At 43.3% G+C, this 24,174-nt stretch overlaps 1 protein-coding gene across 4 annotated transcripts in view; it reads left to right on the top strand.

The window, feature by feature from the left end:
* Positions 1-24,174, top strand: part of ORC3 (origin recognition complex subunit 3) — a 214,572-nt gene that overhangs the window by 127,196 nt on the left and 63,202 nt on the right. For all 4 annotated transcript variants that reach the window (XM_077487275.1, XM_077487272.1, XM_077487273.1 and 1 more), the window contains 2 exons: positions 2,929-3,045; positions 19,047-19,126. In XM_077487275.1, the coding sequence (XP_077343401.1) occupies positions 2,929-3,045; positions 19,047-19,126 (197 nt within the window). The remainder of the gene's footprint in view (positions 1-2,928; positions 3,046-19,046; positions 19,127-24,174) is intronic.

Below are 24,174 nucleotides of genomic sequence, written 5' to 3'. Positions count from 1 at the left end.
TTCGCATGTGCAGGGAATTGGGGTACAGAGGTGGACGGAAGGATACAGAGGTGAACATGGATGGGGGTACAGAGGTGAACGTGGATGGATGGGGGGTACAGAGGTGAACGTGGATGTATGGGGTACAGAGGTGAACGTGGATGGGTGGGGGTGCAGAGGTGAGCATGGATGGGTGGGGGTGCAGATGTGAGCGTGGATGGGTGGGGGTGCAGATGTGAGCGTGGATGGGTGGGGGTGCAGATGTGAGCGTGGATGGGTGGTGGTGCAGAGGTGAATGTGGATGGGGGGTACAGAGGTGAGCTGTGAATGGGGGGGTACAGAGGTGAGCTGTGGATGGGGGGGGTACAGAGCTGAGCTGTGGATGGGGGGGTACAATGGTGAGCTGTGGATGGGGGGGTACAGAGGAGAACTGTGGATGGGAGATACAGAGGTGAGCTTAGGATGGGGGGTACAGAAGTGAGATGTGGATGGGGGGTACAGAAGTGAGTTGTGGATTTGTGGGTACAGAGGTGAGCCGTGGATGGGGGGGGTACAGAGGTGAGCTTTGGATGGGTGTACAGAAGTGAGCTGTGGATGGGGGGGGGGGGGGGTACAGAAGTGAGTTGTGGATTTGTGGGTACAGAGATGAACTGCGTTGCACCACCATGAAGCTTCTGTCATCAGGTGAGAAAGAACAGTGGAGAGAAGGGGAAGGGGTTTCGCATGTGCAAAGAATTGGGGTACAGAAGTGGACGGAAGGATACAGAAGTGAGCATGGATGGGGGGTACAGAGGTAAACGTGGATAGATGGTGGTGCAGAGGTGAATGTGGATGGGGGGGGTACAGAGGTGAGCTGTGGATGGGGGGGTACTGAGGTGAGCTGTGAATGGGGGGATACTGAGGTGAGTTGTGGATGGGGGAGGACAGAGGTGAGCTGTGGATGGGGAGGTACTGAGGTGAGCTGTGGATGCGGGAGGACAGAGGTGAGCTGTGGATGGGGGGGCTACCCTCCCCCAATCACCCTGGACTCCCCTATCCCCCCCCCCCCCCAGTTATCTCAGACATTTCTATCTCCCCCCCCCCCCCCCATCATTATTATTATACAGGATTTACAGTTGTGCTCATAAGTTTACATACCCTGGCAGAATTTATGATTTTTTTGGCCATTTTTCAGAGAATATGAATGATAACACAAAACAGAGGTAGTATGTGTTTGGACATTGTTAGGCTAGAATACCTATTCATGACCCATCTTCAGTGTTCTGGCTGAGGGAAGAAGGTTCACATCCAAGATTGTACAATACATGGCCCTGTCCATTGGTCCCCTCAATGCAGCAAAGCTGGCCTGTACCTTTAGCAGAGAAACAGCCCCAAAGCATAATGAGTCATAGCATTTTCTTCCTCGAAACACAGCAAATCAAGTTAATGCCAAAGATCTCAATTTTGGTCACATCTGACCCCACAGCACTTTCTCCCAATCCTTCTCTGAATCATTTAGATTAGTTCATTGGCAAACTTCAGACAGACCTGTACATGTGCCTTCTTAAGGAGGGGGACCTTGCGGGCGCTGCAGGATTTCAGTCCATGGCGGCGTATTGTGTTACCAATGGTTTGTTTGGTGACTATGGTCCCAACTGCCTTGAGATCATTCACAAGCTCCTCCCTGTGTAGTTCTGGGCTGATCCCTCACTTTTCTCATGATCATCCTTACCCCATGAGGCAAAATCTTGCATGGAGCTCCAAACTCAGGATGATTGACGATTATTTTGTATTTCTTTCATTTGCAATAATTGCTCCAACAGTCTCCTTCTCACCAAGCTTCTTGTTGATGGTCTTGTAGCCCATTCCAGCCTTGTGCAGGTCTACAATCTTGTCCCTAATGTCCTTTTGACAGCTCTTTGGTCTTGCCCATGATGGTGAGGTTTGAATGGAAGAGATTCTGTGGACAGGTGTCTTTTATATAGTTGTTGTTAAGAGTGCCTTCTTAAATTGACACGACTAATCTATGTACCACATGAGCACATACTGTAGCCAGTCTGTGGGAGTCAGAAATATTGTTGGTTGGTAGGGGGTCAAATACTTATTTTACTCCCTGAACTGCAACTCAATGTATAACATTTGGATCAAGGTAGAATAAATGGCATTGAGGGAGTATCCACTGGAACATCTTAACACTTCAATGCCCCTTCAGCATACTCCTCAGACCCTTGGACTGGTTATGTTATTTCTGTAAAGGCCCTCTTCACAGAGAGCTCTCCTTCATAATTTAAACGATAAAAGAATGCCAACAACCATTCACGAGAGCCGGTGACTGTAGCCCATCAGATTAGATTGTTTCTGCAAATTAATTAGACTCTGCACAAAACCAAAGCCCAGATAGTTTTTTTTTTTTTTTTTTTCACCTTTAATACAATTTATTTTACTGTTTCTAATTCTCTGTTTTGTAATATCTGTAAATAATTTTGTGTACCTTTTTTTAATTTATATTTTATTAAAACAATACTTAAAAATCATTAAGCTGAATCTCTCAATGCTGTAACCTGAAATGAAATCGTCTATTGTCTCTTTGAAGAAAGCAAACATATTTTAAAATACTCTGTGCAGGTTGAGGCTAAGCGTGTAATGCATCACAGTAGAGGTTTTTTTTTTTTTTAAATAATAATGTAAAACAGAAAAAAATTATTAAAGAACAATACATCAATGGATATACTTTCACTTTAAAAGTAAGATTTTAGTAGGAAAGAGTGAGGTGTATAACTTTTGACAAACTTTGCATGCCTAAACTATGGCAATCTTCTGATATAAGATGTAGGTCAGTTAGAAGAGAAGGATTTGTGCGAAGAGCGTGTAGATTAATAATCAAAGGACCAATAGCTTAAAGGTAATCAAGATGCGCTTTTTAAACTTTCCTACATATATGACTATCGCATATATATCTTTCTATTGCAGGAAATAACACAAACGTTTCTGGAAAATTTGCACTCCTACCATGAGAATTTAATTCCAGTGTTAAGATGTCTCCATCAATTTACTTGTATTCTCCCTAAATATCCCCTAGGAAAGCAGGTGAGTACCAATGTGTTCCAATGTTCTACTTTTAGGACATACATACACAGGGTCTTTGACAGCACTCAATAAGCCCTTTGCTATACATATTGTAGCTGCAGCCGATATCTTGTTATGTTCATTAATGTGGTTTTAAATGCTAAAGTTTTTTCTTAATTTTAATGCATTCTCTACATTAAAGTGAAAAACCTGCAGCTCCCCCTTAAACACTTATCTGAGCCTGATCACTGTCCAGCGTTGTGCCTGAGAGCAGCGGTGCTGCTCTCGCTCTCCTCACTTGACTCAGTGAGAGCAGTGGGAACCATTGGCTCCTGGTGCTGTCAGTTAAATCCAGTGACAGGTGGGCGGCAAGGTCCCACGAGTACCCTTCCTTAGCAAATGACTTGCAGGTGGGGTACTCAAAGGCAGGAGAAGCCAGGAGCGTCAGCAGGGGACCCCAGAAAAGGAGGATCAGGGCTGCTCTGTGCAAAACCATTGGGTGAGATAGCTGTATTAACATTTCATAGTACAGAGCCTCAGTTTTTTTTCTTCATTCAGTCCACTAGGTTGAACGAAAAAAAGCTTACCATGTGTACCAACAAATCTGGCTCGCTTGATTTTTTGAAAGTGCTCAGGGATGATTTCATCAGTGAGCTGCTCCTTCTTTACCATCCAGTCGGCCTTAACCAAGCTTGCTGTATTGCTTTGCCCATACTCAATGAAGTGCTCAGGACCAGAATATGATGTCTGACACGGTTTTCTAAGTGATAACATTGATGGAATAAAATTACATATTTTTTGGAAGGCAAAACAGTGTATGCATCTCCTGTTTTCCTATACTTACACTTTAAACTTTAGAACTAGTGTGATGTATGGGTATTTAGCTATTTTCTTACCTTTACACCTCAAACTTCAGAAACTGTGTGTGTGTGTGTGTGTGTGTGTGTGTGTGTGTGTGTGTGTGTGTGTGTGTGTGTGTGTGTATATGGTTCTTTAAGTTAATTACCAAAGTGCAAGTTAATAGAACTTTTTCACTTGCTGGGCATTGTATTTGTTAGAGAAACAATTTTAATTGGACCTTGTGAAATTTTTTTTTTTAACAATAAAGCTTGGGAGATAAATGTTGTCCCGTGATTTGTAAGAGATAAGCATCACATGCCATATTGCCATATCAGATGTATGTACTGAACTAGTGTGATATGCTAGCTGTTCTTGAATTGCAGTACTCAGAATAGCCAGAAGATGGCACTAATGATAGACAGACAGTAGTCATTTTTCATATTCACCAAAAGCTGTATGGTATGCTTTAATATATAAAGTCTTGATAAGGCTGTGAATACTGTAAATTTTGTGAGCTGTAATTTTTGGCGAATCTTGGATTTTATTTTTTTTTTTTAATTATATATATATATTTTTTTACATAGTAATACATTAAACATGTTTAAGCAGAGAAAGCATTATCAAAATGTACTCATTGTTTGCTCAAAGACTTTTGATTGGCTGTGAATAGTTGCATGCAATATAGGGTAATATCTTGCATATGCTGGTGGAGCTTAAACTTTTGCTGCTAACATTTTTTTCATAAAAAGTTTGTGTGACGGTTTATTAAAAATGATATTGAATTCAGGCAGTGAACAGTAATGTGCTGTTGCCTACATTCAATGCCAGAACAAGGACCTTTGACACCTAAGGTAAAGATTCCAAAGTGCAGAAAGCATCTAGGTAGCCAAATTGGTACAAGGTGCAAAGATTTCACCACTTAATTTAAAAAAATAAATTTGCTCTCTTATAGGGAACATCTTGTGGAGCTGAAACTTAGAGGTGCTTCAGTTATATTTTGAAAAATTAAGTCAGTGGCTACAAAAACTGTAGCTTCTGACTTTTAAGAAATACATTCACCTGTCCCAGGATTCAGCGGTATTCTCACTCAGCTGGCTTATTCACTGGGCTTCGGCCAGCGGTGGTGGCATACTAATTGTGGGCAGCAGGCTGTTACTGCTTGCGGCTTCACAGCCAGCTAGTCGTGCGTGAGCAGCACTGTGCCATCTAATTAGTCCCACAGCTTTCTGGGACTTGTGACATGTCCCAGAAGGTTGCAGGGGAAGGAGGGGGGCTGAACTTCTCCTCAGATCACAGTGGCATTTGGCCTTTAGATGTGAGCACATGGCTTGCTGCTGCTGGTTTGATACAATCTGTGGTCTATGGCTGAGAACCTAGAGGGGACTGCCTGTAGTGCTTACACCAGTTGGTAACAACACTGTAACCGCTGGAACTGAGAATTAATTGCTGTTTACCTTACAGCAGTAAGGTAAGGTAGCCACTGCACTCAGTGTTTGAACACCTGGAACCCTTCTGTTCCCTACTCACGGAGTTGATTTATTTCATGGCACAGTGTGGATTCACATACTGCATGATCTGATACGGATTACTTTTGATGTTATAGTTAATAGACACTTTAATTAATATTGGACTTTTTTACTCATTTCTGTTCACTCCATGCACTTTATGGATTGAGACACTATTTTGGATTTTATTGTAATTTTAGTATTTATATATATTTTTTCTCACTATATGCACTTTATGGAGTAAGACACAAGCTCGTACTATGTTGTATCTTCAGTAATCATTTACTTTCACTGTGCTGATTTTTAATTTATTTTCACTGCATGCACTTTACTTGGAATATTTAATTATTCACATTGCATTGGATTGATTATTGCGTGATTGGTATTAATGCACTTCAGAAAGTACACATTTAAAATAATTGGCTTTGAATAGGACTACTTGGAATATTTAGTTATTCACACTGCATTGGATTGAACATTGCTTGATTGGAACTAATGCACTCTAGAAAAGCACACATTTAAAGGAATTGTCCTTATGTAGCCATTCTTATCACTTTGGGTATTATCTATTGCTATATATTGATGTATGTCACATGATTTATTAATTTTTGTGGAGCGCAACACCACTTATTTTTCTGTTATCATTCTCTTAGGGGAGGGTTTGAACCCCTGCCTGTGTTTTGCTGCAACCATAGTTGTTTCCTTGTTGTTTAAACCATTGTAGCGCGAGGATAATTAATTACTACTGACCAGAAGTGTGTGAGTGGGTATATGGGAAAAACAGGTACCCTGCTCCCCATCCCCCAAAAATATGTGCCAAATGTGGAGGAGGAAGAAGAGCGGAACTTCCGCTGTTGGCTGAAGTTAAGCAGAAACCTGAATAATGTTCCTTTTGTCTTAAATTTCTTCTGAAACATAGCACTTCCTCTCATGTTATTGTACCTAGGTACTTCTGTGCCTAAAACATAATTGCTGTATATCGTGGGTGTGCGATCATCTAAGGCATTGCTTCCTCTGACTGCTTTACTTCCTAAATTTGGAATGAGATTTTGGTTATATCACTAATGTGCTGCTTAGTATACTTCCTAGAGGGAAAGCTGTATCTGTGGCCCTGCAGTCCAAGGACGGGCCCTCTTTTATTCACTTTGTGATGCTACAACTCTCCTGGAATTGGGCTTTAAAGGAGAACTCTGGGCAAAAACTTTTTTCCATGTCCTTGTTGCTGATCTCCTACCTTCATCGACTATGCCATCCATCTTCTTAGCTGAGTAGTTCCTCTGTAATAGCCTAATGATTTTAAAGTTAATCCCCAGAGGTTTCCTGTTTCTAAGACCAATGACCTCCTGGTCACCCAGATCCCAAATGGCACTTCCCATTTGTAGTTCAATCTACAGCAAGCAGGGATGTACTTCCGTCCCTGCTTGCTATAGTGGTCGGAGGAGTCTCACTCCTCCTCCCCTACTCCCTACCAGCACTCACTGCCCCCAACATCCCCCCCATCCACCATCTGTTACTGCTGCACAGTATTATTAGTAGAGCCCTCCAGATGAGACAGAGCAGGGATCTCCTGCTGTGACAGATATTGTAGGTGAAATGCCAGCCGCTGTAAAGTCCTGAGGCTGATGGGCACCGATGAGGCTGCACTTATGGGCACCAGTGAGGCTGCACAGATATGCTGCACTGATTGGAACTGATAAACTGCACTGATGAGGTTATACTTATGGTCACTAATAAGCTGCATTGATGGGCACTGATGAGGCTATGCTTATGGGCACTGATAATCTGCACTGATGGGCACTGATGAGGCTACACTTATGAGCACTGATAAGCAGAAAACACCGTCCACTGCCAAATATCTGTAGGAGGGCTTTCCACCATCCCTGCAAAGTTTCATTATTTATGCCTTATTTTCAGTTTGATATGTATTTTATGTGACGTTGCATATCACAGAGACCGGTATTGTAGAAATATTGAAGTTTATTGCTGATGTAAAGCAGCATTCCCCGGCTCTCTCTTTCTGTGTTGCCACTAGGGATGTGCTCATATACACCATACAAGCACTGACTGTTAGATCTCAAAGCTAAAGCAGGGGGAGGAATATTTATAATACTGAATTACAGCAGAGTTTCATTATAGTGTAGAGATAAAGAGGAGGATATGATGTAATCCCTGTTGTAACACCTCCTCCTTGGCAGAATAGAGGCTGCATCTTTTAAATTAGAGAATGAACTTTCTGAAAATTCAGTTAGACTTTTCTCTTCAATGGTAAGGAATTTCACCAACAAAATAACTGTTAATTGTCTTGTGTAGGGGGGTATACTTACTAATGGGGGATTTTTTTTTTGCCTATCCTGGAGTTTTTTTTATATATTCTTTATTTTTCTTTTTGACATCTTATACATATACATTTGTGCAGTTAATACAGGGAGGCGATTTTACAATTTGTTACATAGTCTCCTTACACCCCTCTTCTTACAAAATACAATTTAAACCTTTACCCCCCTCCCCCCCCCCCCCCCGGGGCAAAAAATATATATATATATATATATATATATATATATATATATATATATATATATATATATATATATATATATATATAAAAAGGCAGGAGGAGATGTGCCCCCCTATCTCCCCCCGTGTCCCTCGTCCTCCTCTCTGTCCCCCTTACCTACTAATCAATCACGACAGTCCCCAATCTCTAAGAATGTCAGCCATTTTTGCCATTTCCCTTGAATTTCCCCTTCTGTCTCTTGAATTTTATCGATCGACTCTTCCATCAGCCTGATCTGCTCCACCCTCCTCACCCATTCTAGAATTGTCGGCGCCTGTGGATCTACCCAATGGTTTGGGATTAAGGCTTTGGCTGCATTCAAAAGATAGGGGACAAGAGTAGCTTTACATTGCCTTACTCCCATGTCTGTGTCGTGAAACATGCAAACCCATGGGCATTTCCTAATCCTCCTTCCAGTTATCAAAAATATATTTTCTATTATTTTGTCCCAGAAAGGTATTATTTTCGGGCAATCCCACCATATATGTTTAAAAGAGCCTTGTTCCTTGCATTCTCTTCAACAGGTTGGTTCCTCTCCCCCTCTTAACCTCTGCATTCTTATGGGCGTCATATACCACCTCGCTATTAGTTTGTATGCCATTTCTTGTGTTCGTGAGTCTCTTGGAAGTGAATATGTCATTTTTAATATTTTCATTCTGTGCTCATCATTTCTTAGTGTCCCCAGTTCCCCTTCCCATTTCCCTAAGTATGCAGGTAACTCCCTTCCTCCCTCACCTCTTAATATTTTATATAATTTAGATACCCTTTTCACTAAACACTGTGCGTCCTTAAGTAATTTCTCTAATGGCCTTAACAAATTCATTCCTCATAAGGGCTGTGGGAGCCCCTGTGTGAAGTGTGTCAATTGATAGTGTCTCCATCTATCTAATGGTCTGTGACCCCACTCTTGAGTGATTTCCCTATACGTAAATATCCTATCCCCTTTGATCACCTCTCCTAGTGTTACTTCTTCTCTCTGTGCCCATCTACTATAGTACAACCTCTCCTCCATCCCTGGCAAAAAATATTTTTTGTCTAATAGTGACATTAATGGGGAGTTACATGTCCAATTATGTATCTTATTTGTTTTATCCCACATTCTAAGTGTATATTTTGTTATTATACTGGTGCTTGTTCCTAGGTTCCGCGCCTGAGCAGGTATCCAAACCATTTTTGCTAATTCCGTCCCACTTAATCTGGTTTCCAACTCCGCTCAACTCTTCTCCTTTGAGTTATGTATCCAATCTGCTATCCTAGATATTACTATGGCTTTGTGGTATTTTTTGAAGTCTGGGAGTGCAACAACTCCTCTTTCCTTTTCCTTTACTAGGACCTTATACGCAATGCGCGTTTTTTTTGGGGACCATATAAATGAGAGGACCATCGATTTTAATTTTCTAAAGAAACTTCCCGGGAGTGATATGGGGATCATTTGGAATGTGTAGAGTACCATGGGTAGTATAAACATTTTTTACGTTTACTCTACCCATCCAAGATATTGCTTTGTACTTCATACTTTTCATTTGCATTTTAATTTTGTTTAGCAGGGGCATATAGTTAGCTTCATATAAATTAGCCCTTTGTGCCATAAGTTTTATCCCCAGGTAGCTCAATTCCCCTCTACTCCACCTAAAAGGTAGGCTGGCGGACAGATCTCTCTGTTCTGATTCGCACATGTTCAAGTTTAGTATTTCTGTCTTGGATAAATTGATTTTAAAATTTGAGAGTCGCCCATACCGATCCATTTCTTTAAGTGGCGACGGAATCGAGATTCTGGGATTTGTAATATAAAGCAGCATGTCGTCGGCGAATGCAGAGACCTTATACTCTCTACCTCCCACCTCGACTCCCCGCAAATCCCGGTTGCCTCGAATCGCTGCGAGGAGCGGTTCCAAGGCAATTACAAAGAGAATCGGAGATAGGGGGCATCCCTGTCTCGTCCCGTTGAACAGTTCAAGGGGGCGAGACAGGGATCCATTCACCTTAATCCTGGTTGTCGGCTTGGTATACAGCGCTTTTACCCATCTCATCATTCTCTCGCCCAAGCCCATATGTTTTAAGGTCTCGTTTATAAACTCCCAGTCTGCTCTATCAAAGGCCTTTTCGGCGTCCACAGACAAGAGCAGAGTGGGAGTCTATCTTCTAATTGCTTCCTGGATCAGTATGATTGACTTCAATGAATTATCCCTCCCCTCCCGTTCTCGAACGAATCCCACCTGATCGGTGTGAACCCAATCGAGGAGGAGTGTTTTCAGTCGCTCGGCCAAAATTTTCGCGTAGATCTTTACGTCCGTATTCAATAATGATATTGGCCTGTAACTCTCCAGTGCTGCTGAGTCCTTACCCTCCTTTAAAATCAGTGAGATGTGTGCGAGCAGGGCCTCTTCACGAAAGGCCCCCCGTCACCCACCTCATTGAAATATTCGCAGAGTTTTGGTGCCAAGAAGCTTCGAAATTTTTTATAGTATAAGATGGAGTAGCCATCTGGGCCGGGACTTCCCCCAGGGGCTGTATCTTTGATTGCTCTTTCTACTTCCATTACTGAGATAGGGATCTCTAATTCCTTCATCTCATCGCGTATTCCTTTTGGGAAGTCGAGCTTCCCTAGATATTCCTGAATGGCTCTTTTCCTTTTCCCCCCATCCTCCTTTCTTGTACCTATATTGTATAAGGCGCTATAATATGCATGGAAGTTCTCTGCAATGTCAGGGGTTGCAAACTTCATCTCCCCCCCTTTGTCCCTGATCTTCGGTATGTAGGTCCTGTTTTTCTGTTCCTTTACTCTTCTTGCCAACCACTTACTTGACTTATTGCCCCACTGATGTCTCTCCCTATTTATTTTATAAAAAGCTGTTCTCCTCTCTTGCTCTAGGAACTCTTCCAACTCCCTTTTTTTTTTAGTAGATCCTGGGTCTCCTGAAGTCCTCTAGGTCTGGTCATTTGTTCTAATTCCGCAATCTCCGAATAAAGATGGACCTTCTCCCTTTCTTTCTTTTTCCCTGCTCCAATCCCAATCAGGATCCCTCTAATAACAACCTTGTGTGTCTCCCAGATAGTAGCCTTTGAGCATTCTCCTATATCATTCACCTCGTAAAAATCGCTCAATTCCTGTAAAATTTTTGTGCTTACGTCCTGTTCTTGAATGAGTGAGTCGTTCAGTTTCCAGGCTCTTCCTGTCCCCATGTAGTCCTGTATTTCTAGTTGGGTTTTCATAGGGGCATGATCGGACAGGGTAATGGATTTAATTTCAGATTTTTTTAAGTTGGCCACTAATTGTTGTCCTATAAGTATATAGTCTAATCTTGTAAAGGTTTTGTGAGCTGAGGAGAAGTGAGTATAGTCCCGTTCTCTCTGGTGGCTAATCCTCCATGAATCATGTAACTGGGCACTAGTCAATGCTTTGTTTATTTTTCTATATCTCAGTTCCGCCACTCGTGTACTGGCCCCTGAGGAATCCATCTTGGGGTCAAGACACCAGTTTAAATCTCCTGCTAATATCACCCTGCCTGTTCTAAACTCTGCCAGTTTACTTAATGCTCTCATTAAAAATTTATCTGGGTTTCTGTTAGGTGCGTATACATTAACAATAGTACAATACATATCTCCTAGTTTACCCTTTAAGAATAGATATCTCCCCTCTGGGTCAGCCAATCGTTCCTCGAGTTCAAACCTTACTGATTTATCGAAACCAATAGCTACTCCTCTAGAATGGACCAAGGGTGAATCTCCATAGTACCAAACTGGGAATTGGGGTGATGTCAGTTTAATCCCTCAGTTATTGGTGATGTATGTTTCTTGCAGTCATATAACGTTTCCCCCCATAAATTGGAGTTCTTTGTTAATTTTATACCTTTTTTCTTTTGTGTTTAAACCCCTCACATTGTATGTTATCACGTTAATAAGTACCATTTACTGCTGCTTTATTGGTCTGTCGATCTACGAGCGCTGACCCAGAGGGGGTTTTCCCTTTCCGGGGGACAAGGAGGACGCGAAGAACCATAACAAAAAAAAAAAAAAAAAAAAAAATTACCCTCTCTCCCCCCCTTCCTCCCTCCACCCTCCCTTCTTCCCAACTCTGCATCTGCAGCCGTTGGTTGGGGTCTCTCCCCCATTTCTTTTTTTTTTTCCCCTCCCTTTCTCTTTTGTGGATATATGAACCCGACTTTTATCTCTCTGATAACGTCTGTTCTTCATATATACCCTGGGGTTCACACCTGATGGCGCCCGCCCAACGGCGGCTCCCTCATCCCTGCCCCCACCCCCCTCTTTCTTCCCCGGACCCTTCTAAACCTCTGCGTTACTACACCCTGTCTCTATTTTCTCTTTCCCTAACATTCCTCTCCGCACTTCTCCCTCTCTGCCATCTAAGTTTCCTTTGGGGGGGACTCGTTTGGATTTCCTCCTGCCAACCTGGTAACGAAGGGGGGGTAATCTCTAAACTCTCACAAAACCCCCTCAAGTCTTCAGGAAAACGAAGCACCGCGGAGCGCCCGTCCTTTCTCCCCCTCAAGCATGCTGGGAAGCCCCACTGATAGGGGACTCCCAAGGCGTTCATAACTTCCATTAAGGGTTTTAATAGTCTCCTTCTCCTCAACGTTTCCGGGGCTAAGTCTGAGAACACCCTTAGCTCTGCACCCTCAAAAGAAATCTCCGACAATGTCCTCAATTTCTCCATTATTTGCCCTTTCTCTTCTGCATAGTGGAACCTGACTATCACGTCACGAGTGACTTCCCGACTTACTGCCCCCCGAGTTGCAATCCTGTGAACTCTGTCTAACTTTAAGCTTTCAGTGGACTCCCTTTGTAATAACGGATTGAAAACCTGCTGCACTATTTTACCAACCTCTGCGGTACCATACTTTTCGGGGAGACCTTTGATGCGTACGTTCTTCCTCCTGCTCCTATTCTCCTGATCTTCTAATTTGTAGAGGAGGGACCTATTTGCTCTCTGGAGACTCTGTACTTGTTCTGCGATCTCGTCTATCCTAAGCTCCTGATTATCCATTCTGTCCTCTATCTCCTCCACCCTCTCCAGCACCCTACCGATGTCTGCCCGAACTCCAGCTATTTCTATCTTTAGTGCCGCCTCCATTTTTGCGAACATTTCCCCTAGCATCTCCTTTATCAGAGAGGATTCTACCTGGGGAATTGGTCGCAAAATCTCATCCTCGGACACTAGTTCTCCTATTACTCTCCCCTCTTCCTTATCCTTTTGACCTTTTGCTGAGCTTTGTGTAGTGGGGCTTATCTCTTTAGTCCCCCCCATTTTTGGCCCGTTAGCTTTCGCTCCTTTACCTTCCTCTCCTATCTTCTGTCTACCCGGACCTGACCTCCGTCCTACTCCTTGTTTAGGACTTTCCTGCCCCTCCTCTAACGCACTCGTGTTGGTGACGTTGCTTGCCATGTATCTCTGAATCCCTCCTGGACTAGATACAGGTGGAGCATTTTTACCTGATTTTACCTTCCCCTTCGTTCTTTCTCCCCACTATTTCTTCACAAAATTCCAAAGTCCAGCCCACCTTTCTGTATCCCAACCGTCGCCGCAAAGGCGGATGAATGGGCCTCTGGGGCGTGGACCCTACCTACGATCAGCTAATAACCCTCCTAAAAATAAATAATAAATAGTATAGACATAGACTTTTCAGGATAACAGATAAAAAATATTTGTAGACAAAAGGCGAGGGGCAGGAGTAATTCGATTAGTTAGTTCTGGGATATATAAACCCCACAAGATCTTCAGGTGCTCTTCTTTATCCAGCCGTGCACTCTCCTGACCCCTTCACCTTTCCCTCCTCCTTAGGCTGGAGGCTATTTTTTACCCCTACCCCTTTCACCAGAATGGATAATGTAGAGTCTTTCTGTAGTGTGGACTCCTGCGCAGGTCTCCACTTTCTTTCTGCTTAGTCTTGGAGGAGAGACCGCTGCTCTTCCAAAGCATATATTGGGGAAAAACACAAACAAAGAACCAAAGAGTGTAAGGGAGAGCCACCCTGTATTCCACTAATCCAGGGGAGGCCAGAGAGAGGGAGGAAGCCCGGGTTCCTCCCCTTAGATGGTCTCGGAAAATTGCTTCCTTCAAGCTGCAACAGTCCCTCTTTTCCCTCTCCTTTTAAACCCGTGCGATACCCTTACTTTTTTGGGGGCCGTGACGAGTCAGGGCAGCATACTAAGGCCTCCTAAGTACCTTGACAGTAGCAGGCGCGCGTCAGGGATGCCATATGCGTTAACAGAACAGCCCGCACTCCCTTAGTTTTCTAATTTCTGTTCGCTGTGCCTGCACCGCGTAGACTTAATAGGAAATACAAGTGCTGGTGCTACCCTTCCAATAGCCTCTGGGGGTGGGTGGCAGCCTATTCCCTTCTTTCTTGCTTAATTGATTCACAGTTCACAGATATGGTTGAGGGTTCCCACTGCGTAGTCTCAATGCCAGTTATATATCTGTTAAAGCAGTTTTAATACAGTTTGTTTAATCGCTTTTTCGTCAGCCACTCACCCCTCCCCCTTCAGGTGCCTTTCCTCCAGCGTCTCGTCCTTTGCAGCCTGGCTCGTTTGACTGCTCTCCCAGCTACTCCGCTCCTCCAGCCACTCAATGGAGCTCCCCTCAACGCTTCAGGTCCTGGCAGGGACCTACAGCAGTCTGGGCCACGGTGCTCACGCTACACACAGGGCGGCTGGGTCCTAAGTCCTTCGCCCCTCCGCTGCTCCTATCTCCGGCCGCCGGGCCATTCCGACCGCACCGACCCCTCCAGCCCCTCCTCGCCAGGCAGCTGATTCGGGTACGCTGATGTCGGCTTCCGCTTTCCTGACTCGGAATACGCTGCTGGTGGTTCCTTCCGAGCGTCTCAGCCTCGGCCTGGGCGTCGGACACGCTCCCCGCGTTCGTCACCGCTCGTCATGAGGCTTACTGTTGCGAGGGGATTCCTGGAGGCTTGGATGACGGGAGCCGCCCACAGCACACGCCTACCTCATGGTGCTCTGCCCCCTGCCTATCCTGGAGTTCTACTTTAACCACTTGCCGACCGCCGCACAACGATATACGTCGACAGAATGGCACGGGCAGGCATATGGGCGTACCTGTACGTCCCTGCCTTCCCGCAGGTGGGGGGCCCGATCGGGCCCCCCCCCCCGGTGCCAGCGGCGGTCGGTATCTGTTCAGGAGTGATCCGGGATGAGGGGGCGGCCATTCGTTCATGGCCACCCCCTCGCGATCGCTCCTGACGAATGGAAGTGAGGCGTGACATCACTTCCTCTCCTGTAATGTAAACACAGGCAGAGGAAGTGATGTAATCTCTCCTCCGTGTCGGTATTTCTCGCTCCGGCACCGAGGAGAGAGGATCGATGAGTTGCACCAACACGACACTACACAGTAGAACATGCCAGGCACACTCTCACCCCCCCCCCTTCACCCCCCAATCACCCCTGCCCCCCCAGTCACAGTGACACCAATTGCATTTATTTTTTTATTTTTTTTGCATTGGTGTCATTTGTGACTGTAATAACTGTTAGGGCAGTTAGGGTTAGCCCCCTTTAGTTCTAAGGTACCCCCCTAACCCCCCCAATAAAGGTTTAACCCCGTGATCACCCCCCGTCGCCAGTGTCACTAAGGCTGGGTTCACATTGCAGCGGTTTATGAGAACGGATGTGATTCGCACCGCACTGCAGTGCAAATCACATCCGATCTCTGTGCAATTCGAGTTCAGCCATACAGATAGTATGGCTGAATTTGCGTCGCACCCGCCGCAAATTCGCACGGGACCCTTTTTTTGGTCCGCAGCAGAATCGGATCGCATGGGTGTTCACACCATGCGATCCGAGTTTGCAGATCGCACTGCGATATGCGAACTGATCTGGGGGTGTCATTAACATTTCACTGACACTCCCAGCAGTTCGCATAGGGCAGTGTGAACTGCCGCCGGGAGGCATGCGATGCGGGAACCCGCCGCGGATTCGTGGCGTTCCCGCATCGCTCCAGTGTGAACCCAGCCTAATAAGCGATCATTTTTCTGATCGCTGTATTAGTGTCACAGGTGACGCTAGTTAGGCAGGTAGGTATTTAGGTTCACCGCAGCTTTTTATAGCGCCAGGGACCCCCATATACTACCGCATAAAGCCCCCTGATTGCCCCCTAGTTAACCCTTTCACCAGTGATCACCATATAACTGTTACAGGTGACGCTGGTTGGTTAGTTATTTTTTTATAGTTTCAGGGCACCCGCCATTTATTACCCAATAAAGGTTTAACCCCCTGATCACCCGGCGGGTGATATAAGTTTGAGGATCAGATAAGGTCTGCGTCACCCCAGGCAGCGTCAGGTTAGTGCCAGTACCGCTAACACCCACGCACAAAGCATACACCTCCCTTAGTAATATAGTATCGGATCAGATCTATATTAGCGTCGCCAGCAGTTTAGGTTTCCCAAAACGCATTGTTAGCGGGATCAGCCCAGATACCTGCTAGCACCTGCGTTTAGCCCCTCCGCCAAGCCCAGACCAGCCCACCCAAGTGCAGTATCGATCGATCACTGTCACTTACAAAACACAACACACATAACTGCAGCGTTTGCAGAGTCAGGCCTGATCCCTGCGATCGCTAACAGTTTTTCTTGTAGCGTTTTGATACAGTCGCTGACAGCCTAGGTGCTTTTTTACCTGTGAGTCTCACTAGTGTACCCCTAAATTTAGGGATGTCTACTTTCCAAAATGGGGTCATTTGGGGGGTTTGTGCCATCTTGGCATTTTATGGCCTTCAAAACTGTAATAGGTAGTGAGGAGTGAAGTCAAAAATTTACGCCTTAGAAAGCCTGAAGGCGGTGCTTGGTTTTCGGGGCCCCGTACGTGGCTAGGCTCCCAAAAAGTCCCACATATGTGGTATCCCCGTACTCAGGAGAAGCAGCAGAACTTATTTTGGGGTGTCATTTCACATATGCCCATAGCATGTGTGAGCAATATATCATTTAGTGACAACTTTGTGAAAAAAAATAAATAAATAAATAAAAGTTTGTAATTTTCCCGCAACTTGTGCCAAATATAAAATATTCCATGGACTCAACATGCCTCTCAGCAAATAGCTTGGGGTGTCTAGTTTCTAAAATGGGGTCATTTGTGGGGGTTTTGTGCCATCTTGGCATTTTATGGCCTTCAAAACTGTAATAGGTAGTGAGGAGTGAAGTCAAAAATTTACGCCCTTAGAAAACCTGAAGGCGGTTCTTGGCTTTCGGGGCCCCGTACGCGGCTAGGCTCCCAAAAAATCCCACACATGTGGTATCCCCGTACTCAGGAGAAGCAGCAGAATTTATTTTGGGGTGTCATTTCACATATGCCCATGGCATGCGTGAGCAATATATCATTTAGTGACAACTTTGTGGAAAAAAAAAAAAAAGTTTGTAATTTTCCCGCAACTTATGGCAAAATATAAAATATTTCATGGACTCAACATGCCTCTCAGCAAATAGCTTGGGGTGTCTACTTTCTAAAATGGGGTCATTTGTGGGGGTTTTGTGCCATCTTGGCATTTTATGGCCTTCTAAACTGTAATAGGTAGTGAGGAGTGAAGTCAAAAATTTACGCCCTTAGAAAGCCTGAAGGCGGTGCTTGGTTTTCGGGGCCCCGTACGCGGTTAGGCTCCCAAAAAGTCCCACATATGTGGTATCCCCGTACTCAGAAGAAGCAGCAGAACTTATTTTGGGGTGTCATTTCACATATGCCCATAGCATGTGTGAGCAATATATCATTTAGTGACAACTTTGTGAAAAAAAATAAAAAAAGTTTGTAATTTTCCCGCAACTTGTGCCAAATATAAAATATTCCATGGACTCAACATGCCTCTCAGCAAATAGCTTGGGGTGTCTACTTTCTAAAATGGGGTCATTTGTGGGGGTTTTGTGCCATCTTGGCATTTTATGGCCTTCAAAACTGTAAAAGGTAGTGAGGAGTGAAGTCAAAAATGTACGCCCTTAGAAAACCTGAAGGCGGTTCTTGGCTTTCGGGGCCCCGTACGCGGCTAGGCTCCCAAAAAATCCCACACATGTGGTATCCCCGTACTCAGGAGAAGCAGCAGAACTTATTTTGGGGTACAATTCCACATATAACCATGGCATGTGTGAGCAATATATCATTTAGTGACAACTTTGTGTAAAAAAAATAAATAAAATTTTTTTTTTTGTCATTATTCAATCGCTTGAGGCAAAAAAATAAAATATTCAATGGGCTCAACATGCCTCTTATCAATTTCCGTAGGGTATCTACTTTCCAAAATGGGGTCATTTGGGGGGGTTTTGTACTGCCCTGCCATTTTAGCACCTCAAGAAATGAGATAGGCAGTCATAAACTAAAAGCTGCGTAAATTCCAGAAAACGTACCTTAGTTTGTAGATGTGACAACTTTTGCGCAAACCAATAAATATACAGTTATTGACTTTTTTTTTTACCAAAGACATGTGGCTGAATACATTTTGGCCTAAATGTATGACTAAAATTGAGTTTATTGGATTTTTCTAATAACAAAAAGTAGAAAATATCATTTTTTTTTCAAAATTTGCGGTCTTTTTACGTTTATATCGCAAAAAATAAAAATCGCTGAGTCAGTCAAATACCTTTAAAAGAAAGCTCTATTTGTGGGAAAAAAAGGACGCAAATTTTGTTTGGGTACAACATTGCATGACCGCGCAATTACCAGTTAAAGCAGCGCAGTGCCAAATTGTAAAAAGACCTCTGGTCATTGACCAGCAAAATGGTCCGGTCTGAAACTGGTTAAATACAAAATTACTTGTGTATTCATTATATACAGTAGGATATATATATATATATATATATATATATATAATTTATTTTATTTTTATTTTTTATTGGGATTGTTTCTGTCAAAAGGGTGGTATGCAATTAAAAAAACGAATTTTAATGGTAGGATTTTAGGGAACCCATGATAATTGTTAATAATTAATAGCTTGTGATAAGTTTGAGTACAACTGATTTTTCATAAATTATGCAGTTTCAGATTGTGCGTGTGGATTTGTAGATCCCTGTGTTTTTTCTTCTTTGTACAACTAAAGTGAAAAAAATGTTTGTTATACCTTTTGTGAAAATTGCATTTTTTTTTTTTTTCTGATCTGTCCCATCACGTTTCTAGATCAGAGAACTTTACTGTGCTTGTCTAGAAAAGAAAGTATGGGAAACTGAAGATTACATCTCAGCTTTGCAGCTTCTTGGGTATGTATATAAAATTTTATTCACTTCCTTCAACCAGTTACTTGCATTTCTGTTATTTTGGAGACTAGATGTGTCTCACAGAATAGGAGGACATAGCTTTGCTTCCTGAACTGCTTTTATCCTTCATATCAGTCAATGTCAAATCAAGTAATTAAAAGTAATTTTAAATGCAAAACATTAGCCTCAGGCCTTGCTGCATTATACATTATTACATAATGTCTGTTTTTCTAATGGAGCCAGACTGAACCACAATGTATGTCTATGGGTGGGTGAATGTAAACGGATGATGACCTGTTTACATCAGCATTCATCCGAATCAGTTTTTTTCTTAAAATGAACAAGGCTGCGTCTTTTTACATTTAGACAGATCTGAATGGATGTAAACAGATGCTATTAATTAAAAAAATAAAAAACATGACTAAACAGATGTCACTCATGTGAAAGGGGCCATCATTTTATTTTTTCAGGCTTTTTTAGCCTTTGTTTTAACCTAGTGATCTGACCAGTAACACACCTCCTGTATTAGATTTCCTCCACTCTGGATGAAGGAGCACAGCAGACAGCAGCATAGCAGCATTGTTAATCTGGGGGAAGAGGAGAGTTAGATGATTTGGCAGATTTAAATACACTAACAAACTGAAGCCAAACTCCAGCTCATACTGCGGTTACATAAGCAGTCCTTTTAGGATAAAGATCTTCCATGAATAAATAAACCCCTGTCAGAGGTAAATGGTTTGACTCAACGCTCTAAACTGATATGTTTGTAACAGAGAATTACTGGCCAGATCACTAGGTGAAAATAAAGGGAAGAAAGCCTAAAAAAAGGAAAAACTCTAAAGAGCAGGCCCCTCCGATTCCTCCTGTATTGAATTGTATTGTAACTGTACTGTCTGTCTTCATGTTGTAAAGCTCTGCGCAAACTGCTGGCGCTATATAAATCCTGTACAAAGACGAGTGCACCCATCACATCTAAGAATTGGTAAGCTGCAATATAATAAATGCTTTATTTCGGGTTTAATACCACTTTAACTCGGGCTGCAGAGGTTGACAGATAGGATCACCTGTCAAACTTGACCATTGAAATCAATGGGGACGCACCGCAATTGCAGGCCAAACGCTGGGCTCCCAGTTGTGGTGCAGTACCACAATGTAAAATTGTTATTGGTGCAGCCTCATCAATGTCCATCAGTGAAGAAGAAAAATTATTTATTATTATTTGCATAACAGAAACTAAGAAAAACATTATTTTTTTCAAAATGTTCAGTCCTTTTCATTTATTTTGCAAAAAAATTAAAAACCCAACAGTGATTAAATACCAACAATAGAAAGCTCTATCAAAAAAAAATAAAAAATTTAATTTGTTGCATGTCCGCACAATTTTCATCCAAATTGGGACAGCGCTGAAAGTTGAAAATTGGCCTGGGCGGGAAGGGGGTGAGAGTGCCTGATATTGAAGTGGTTAATATGGTGATAATCTTATCCATTACTCACATATATTTCAAGATCTCGAAGGATCCCTTTTTGAAGGCAGAGTGACAAGATTATCCTAAGTTATTGACCTCTTCCTTTTTGGAGAAGTTTTTCCTTTTTAACCAGTGGTTTCCAAGTTGGTAACGCTTGGTGTGTAACTTTATGCGCTGGATCCTGCATTAAGCACTCACCTTGGCACAAAGTGCAATGTGTGTAGTTAACTGCAGGGTGCTAAACAGGTCCCAAGCTGTGGTCCATCTGTATGGTTCCCAGACCCTGAAGAACCCTAATGGGCCCAGCGATGTGGATAAGGTAACGCAGACTTTCACTACATTCTAGCAGCAGTTCCTGGCTATTAATAGAAAACTTGCAAAGCTTAGCACACTTTGCGGATACACAGGCATTGTATACGCGAAAGGGTGTTAAGGGTGGGGAGTTATTCACTTTAATGTGTTACTCTCTAACTCTCTATAACCTTTTTGGCACAGTAAATAATATCTAATTAAGAATATATATTATATATCATTTATTTTTTATTTTTTTCTTCTCCCATCTGGATTTAGTTCCAGGACAGTAATAGCCATGATACGCCTTCTGGCTAACACACTTCCACCCACCATACCCACCTAAAACACACACGACACACTGCTGCACTTCCTATTTCTACAGAAACACAGCCACTGGTCTTGGGTTATCATGGGTGCTGCAACCAGACACACAAAACCCCATACCTTCCACATCCTTCCTTGAGAAATCCGGGGATTCATCCACTTTAACAGTGGCAGATCACAGGCATAAGGGAGCGTGGACTAAAGAGCTGCCTAACAAATGGCCTACAAGAAACTCCAAACATCACTTAGAGTGATGGCTGTCCCCTGTCCTAGAGCAACGGTCGCCAACCAGTGTTTCATGAGAAATTTTTTGTGGTTCCCAGGAGTTCTGCCGTAAATTACCATTGCGCTCAACTAGGGATGAGCCGAACACCCCCCGGTTCGGTTTGCGGCAGAACATGCGAGCAGGCAAAAAAAAACGTGCGAAAACCGTTAATGTCTATGGAACTCAAATATAAAAATTCTAAAGTGCTAATTTTAAAGGCTAATATGCACGTTATTGTCAAAAAAAGTGTTTGGGGACCCAGGTCCTGCCCCAGGGGACATGTATCAATGTAAAAAAAGTTTTAAAAGTGGACGTATTTCGGGAGAAGGGATTTAATAATGCTTAAACGAAAACAATAAAAGTGAAATATTCCTTTAAATATCGTGCCGGGGGGGGGGGGGGGGGGGTGGTGACTATAGTATGCCTGTAAAGTAGCGCATTTTTCCAGTGTTTAGAACAGTCCCTGCACAAAATGGCATTTCTAAAGGAATAAAAGTAATTTAGAACTGCTGGTGGCTGTAATGTAATGCTGCCCCCCCAGCCCATTACCAGGCCCTTTGGGTCTGGTATGGATATTAAGGGGAACCCCGCACCCAAATTAACAAAAAAAAGGTGTGGGACCCCCAGGCCCTATACTCTGAACAGCAGCAGTATACAGGTGGTCCCCGGGTTACAAACAAGATAGGCACTGTAGGTTTGTTCTTAAGTTGAATTGGTTTGTAATTTGGAACAGGTACATTTTGTAAGTATAGCTCCAGCCCAAAAAATCTATTTTTAAGCTTTTTGGATAACACAGGGAAGGGTTATCATCACCCCTGTAACATTTGTTTTGCGGTTTGTACCCCTGTTCAGAAGATTTCACCTCACTTTCTGTCCCAATGATAATTGCATTTAGAAAATTTTGGGTGATTTAGGAAACAATGATTGGTGATAGCATCAGTGGAGACCCCTTTTTCCCATATTAACTCTTACAGGAGAGCGTTTCCCTTCCTTGGGGTAGATTTCCTCTCACTTCCTGTTGTCTCCCTTTGTTTCTAAGTAGGAGTCCTTTGTAAGGTGGTGGTGGGGGTGGCACAACACTGTAAAGCCTCACAGATACTTTTGTTGAGCGCAGGAACAGGCCCTGCTGTGAAATATAAGATCATAAATTGTAATTACATGTCCCTGTTTAACAGGGGCATAAAAATTGGCCCTTAGGCGGTGGTGGCACAACACTGTAAAGCTTCACAGATACTTTTGTTGCGCGCAGGAGCAGGCCCTGCTGTGAAATATTAGATCAAACATTTTAATTACACGCCCCTGTTAAATGGGAGCAGAAAAATTGGGCCTTAGGTGGTGCTTTGCAGGGACACAAACTCCATCCCTTCCTCCCCTGTCAGAAGCGCCAAACAGCTTCCACTGTGTGTAAACACACAGCACCTCCTCTGTCTGGAAGTGCGGGATCACGTGTATACATATACGTGATCCGGCACACAGCTGCCACCCTGGTAGTAAAAATTCTATAGGGTGGATGGCAAGTGGTAAAGGCCCTTTTTGCACTGGCAGGTCCAGCCCTGCAACTGGCAACTGCTGCCTTGTCTATTTGCCAGACTATTGCTAAATGGACAAAACAAGTGAATAGAGAACGCAAACCTGTCCTAAAGGACCCCATTCCAACAATTGCAGCTGATGCCCTCAGCCTCATTGCTTTGTGTTGGCGCACAGAATGTAATTTGCCAAGTCTCTAGAATGTCTTCTATATCTGTGTACATGATTTTGTGTTAAAAAACTTGCATTTGAGAGGCCCCTTTGACAGTGATAAATTCATCAAGGATGTCATGGGGGGGGGGGGGGGGGGATGCTCCTAACCCAACCCATAAGATGCCCCTTTCTTGCTTCCTACCCCACAATCTGCCAGCATCAGCTCAAAATATGCAGAAATATTGACTGCCTTGTGCCAGCTACAGTTCCAAGAGGTGGTTGTACCTGTTCCTTCAGAGGAAAGATTCCAATGTTTTTATTCAAACCTACTCACGGTTCCCAAGCCCAATGGGGGCATTAGCTCCATATCAGACTCTAAATAAACAGATATTTTTGTGTATCAAAATGGATGGAACTGGCAAGATCTGTCATTGCTTCTTTAAAACAAGGGGCATTTCTTGCATCAATAAACATACAGGATGCATATTTAGAAATCCCCATCTTCCCAACATATCAACACTTTTTCTGTATTTTGCTTTGTGAAATCAACCCTTCCAATTTGCATTTGTACCAACCCGGCTTTCCTCTTTGAACATGAATGTTCATAAAAGTCTTTGCCTGCTTCTTGCTCTTCTGCGGATCCTGGGGATTCATGCCACAGGGTACCTGGATGATCTTCTGAAGGATACCTTAGTCTCAACCTTGTTTGCCAACACCCAAAGAAGATTCAGCCTCTTTAGACCTATAGCTCTTTAATAAACTTTCTGAAGTCAGCCACCCTCTCCTCATACTGTCTGGAGTTCCTAGGACTCACCCCAAGCCAGAATTTGCCTTCCTCCCAAAAATGGTATGTGTGATGACCCGTGGACTTTCCTTAAATACTCACCCCTGCTCTTTGTACTGTCCATTGAACCTCTTTTGTCAGGCCCCTGATATTACCGGGATAGAAATAATAAGTTATCACCACAAATTGTGTATGGTTGTGGATGACATTGTTGTTCTGCTTAACAGCTTCAAAACCT

Source organism: Lithobates pipiens, unplaced genomic scaffold (assembly GCF_037356315.1).
Source record: "Lithobates pipiens isolate NorthernLeopardFrog02 unplaced genomic scaffold, aLitPip1_a1.2 Scaffold_18, whole genome shotgun sequence".
NCBI lineage: Eukaryota > Metazoa > Chordata > Amphibia > Anura > Ranidae > Lithobates > Lithobates pipiens.
The sequence above is the reverse complement of the archived record's forward strand: the minus strand, read 5'-3'. Positions and strand labels throughout refer to the sequence as shown.